Source organism: Cynara cardunculus, unplaced genomic scaffold, assembly GCF_001531365.2.
Source record: "Cynara cardunculus var. scolymus isolate 2C unplaced genomic scaffold, CcrdV1 Un_Scaffold_1865, whole genome shotgun sequence".
NCBI lineage: Eukaryota > Viridiplantae > Streptophyta > Magnoliopsida > Asterales > Asteraceae > Cynara > Cynara cardunculus.
The window spans coordinates 43,331-47,165 of NW_020200897.1; the positions used below are offsets into that span (position 1 = coordinate 43,331).

The window sequence follows — 3,835 nt, forward strand, 5'->3', positions numbered from 1 at the left end:
GCATAGTCGGTAAAATCCGATTCCGCAATTCCCGACTAACTTTTATAATCCAAATTCCATGATTCGCTACATTTATGTGCTATAAACATGTTTCAACATACTAAACAGTAAAACAAGTCCAATGGTCCCTAACCTAAGCTTAATCTTGCAATTTTACTCTTTTCGGCATTATATCGAACAATTGGTGTGCCGTTAAACATATACACCAAATCTAACCATAATCTACCCTTTTAATTCCTATATCAATTTAACCAATCCTAGCATTCTAAATATGAAATATATCATAATATTAACAATGTCAATCCGTAAACTTAGATATAACATAATTTATAAACCGGTCTAAAAAATTGCTAACGTAAACACCCTAATAAAAGTGAATGAAATTTATACCTTTTTGAAGGGTTCGAAGAGTGGATTCCGAATATATAATCGTTACTTCGATTGCTTCAACGATTTGAGAAATATTTTAGAGAGAAAAAAAAATTGAGAAAGAGAGATGAGAATGGCGGTCCATGAAGATGAAGAAGCGACGATGCATTGTTATTTTTTCTCATATATATATATATATATTATATAATATTATAATTATAATAAGTTTATAATTTGACGGTTTTAATCCTTCAATAATTATCGACCGTTGTTTAAGTACGGTACAATTTGGGTACGTTAACGAGAATGTTTTTAAAACTCGGGTCTTACAATTCTCCCCCAATTAAAAGGAGATTTCATCCCCGAAATCGGATTTAGAGATAGGGAACTCGATTAGATATAAGTAGTTAACCCAACTTCCATATCATTCCAACGCACATGCTCGGAGCATATCATCCAATGTTTGAATTGTACGTTCAGATTACCCATCAATTTGTAGATGAAAGGTTGTACTAAAATTCAAACGTGTGCCCCAACCTTTATGTAAACCTTCCCAAAATCGAGATGTAAAACCTGGGTCTCAATCGGAGGTAATCGATACAAGTGTGCCATGAAGACGCACAATCTCACGTTGAAAAACTTCGGTCAACTTATCAATTGACCAAGTTTGTCGGACATAAATAAAATGAGCCGATTTTGTGAGTCGGTCTACCACTACCCAGATTGCATCGTGTTTCAAGATCGTACGGGGTAATCCGACTACAAAATCCATAGATATATGCTCGCATTTCCATACTAGAATGTTCAATGATTGGAGAACACCACCCGAACGTTGATATTCAATTTTAACTTGTTGACAAGTGAGACAACGAGCTACAAAGTCGGCGATATCTCGCTTCATTCCAATCCATTAGAAATGGTTCCTCAAATAACGATACATTTTTGTTGTGCCAGGATGAACCAAAAACATAGAGTTATGAGCTTTAGTTAGAATTAGATCTCTAAGCTCCGAGTTATTCGAAACACAAAGACGATCCCGAAACCACAACACGTGATCATCATCAATTCTGAACTCTGAACTAGAATTCTCTTGTGCCTGCTGGAAATTTACCCATAACTCACTATCATCTTGCTGGGCTTCTTTGATCCGAGGGATTAAAGTCGGTTCTTCCATTAGATTCGATAGAATTTTCGTTTGCGAACTCGGATAGATTTCTAGTCCGAACCGTTCGATTTCCAAAGCCAACTCTGTAGAAACAATTAAAGAAGAAACTTGTTCCATAGCTTTACGGCTTAAAGCGTCGGCGACTACATTAGCTTTGCCCGGATGATACTGTATCCGAACATCGTAATCTTTCAGAAGTTCGAGCCACCTTCGTTGACGCATATTTAACTCTTTTTGAGTAAAGATATATTTGAGGCTTTTATGGTCAGTGAAAAYTTCACAGGTCTCACCGTACAAATAGTGACGCCAGATCTTGAGTGCAAAGATCACTGCAGCCAATTCGAGATCATGAGTCAGATAATTGACCTCATAAGGCTTTAATTGACGAGAAGCATATGTGATCACTTTTTCGTGTTGCATAAGAACACAACCGAGACCTTTCTTTGAAGCATCATTGTAAACTTGAAACCTACCAGTGTCAGGCGGCAATACAAGAATAGGTGCTGTAACCAATCGATGTTTCAATTCCTCAAAACTAGATTCTCGTTCGGAACCCCAATTGCATTTGACTCCTTTTCGAAGTAATCGGGTCAACGGTAGAGATATTTTAGAAAAACCTTCAACAAATCGTCTGTAATAACCAGCCAGACCCAGAAAACCACGAGCTTCAGATACGTTCATAGGTCGTGACCAATTAGTGACGGTTTTAATTTTCGCCGAATCGACATTGACACCTTCAGCAGAGATTACGTGTCCGAGAAAAGACACTTGATCGAGCCAGAACTCGCATTTGGAAAGTTTTGCATACAACCTTTTGTTCGAAGAGTCTTCAAAACAATTTGAAGATGTTGATCATGTTGCTTTCTTAACTTTGAGTAAATCAAGATGTCGTCAATAAACACGATAACAAATTCATAGAGATAATCCTTGAAAACCCGATTCATAAGACCCATAAAGACCGCTGGAGGATTAGTTAGCCCAAAAGGCATTACTAAAAATTCGTAGTGCCCATAGCGAGTTCTAAATGTAGTTTTCGAAATATCAAAATCTCGGATACGAAGTTGATGGTACCCGGACCAAAGATCAAATTTGGAAAAGTATCGTACCCTTTGTAATTGATCGAACAAATCATCGATTCTTGGCAACAGATACTTGTTACGGATCGTTACTTTGTTAGGTTCCCGATAATCAACACAAAGACGCATCATATCGTCTTTCTTTTTAATGTAAAGAACTGGAGCTTCCCAGGGTGAAACACTGGGCCGAATGAAAACTTTCTTCAATAGATCATCAAGTTGAGTTTTAAGCTCTTTCATATTTAGTTGGAGCCATTCGATAGGGAGCCTTGTATATAGAAGAAACTTCTGGGACTAGATAGATGGTAAATTCAACTTCCCGTACCAGTGATATACCCGGTAAATCGTCGGGGAACACATCAAGATATTCAGAAACAACAGGTATGGATGCAAAAGTAGGAAATACCTGTTCGGGATCTTGTAGAGCAGCAAGAAAACTTTCATTGTTTTACCACGTATATTATTTCACAGTAATAAAGACTACTGCACTAACATATTCATTTGGAGTACCTCCTTGGAAGATTGCCTCCGGGTTGTCTATATCCCCAAACAAAATTTGTTTGGCATTACAGTCTATTGTTTCCCGGTGGCGTGATAACCAGTTTCATACCCAATATTAAATCAAAGTAGGACATATGCATTGGAAGCAGAGTGGCCTCTCGTATGCAGTCCCCAATAAGGAACGAACAGTTGGAAAAACGAGTTAGCAAACAAATTGAACCACTCATTGGAGTAGATATTACCACTGGAAATTCGGTGGTTTGCTCATACGGTTTTAATCGGGATTCTAATTGTTCAGAAACAAYTGAGTGTGTCGCACCAGTATCAAACAAAACATAAACAGATAAATCAATTAATTTAACATGACCCGAAATCATACCCGCTTGAGATTTGTTGCCAGGTAATGCAAAGACTTGTCCACTAATACTTGGTTGTTTACCTTTCCCTTTATCAGTTTGTATCAGAGCTTTGGGACAATCTTTTTCCATATCACCTTGTTTTCGACAATTGAAACATGAATTGGTCATCTTTAAACATGGACCCCATCGACGTCGAATATTGCATCTGTAATAACCCACATATTTCATATACACATAATTCACATCATCATACTCATAAWTAYTRAAAACAATATTATTACAAAACATGGACTAACAAAAATGTATCTTTAATACATATACGAACAAACTATTATCAACGTTTAAACTTTTCCCTTGCCTTTATC

General features: G+C 37.1%; 1 protein-coding gene across 1 annotated transcript; it reads right to left on the bottom strand.

Moving 5' to 3' along the window:
- Positions 1-3,176: 3,176 nt before the first annotated feature.
- Positions 3,177-3,638, bottom strand: LOC112502748. Its single transcript, XM_025106745.1, has one exon. It carries the CDS (start codon positions 3,636-3,638, stop codon positions 3,177-3,179), a length of 462 nt encoding a protein of 153 aa, XP_024962513.1.
- Between the last annotated feature and the right edge of the window lie 197 nt (positions 3,639-3,835).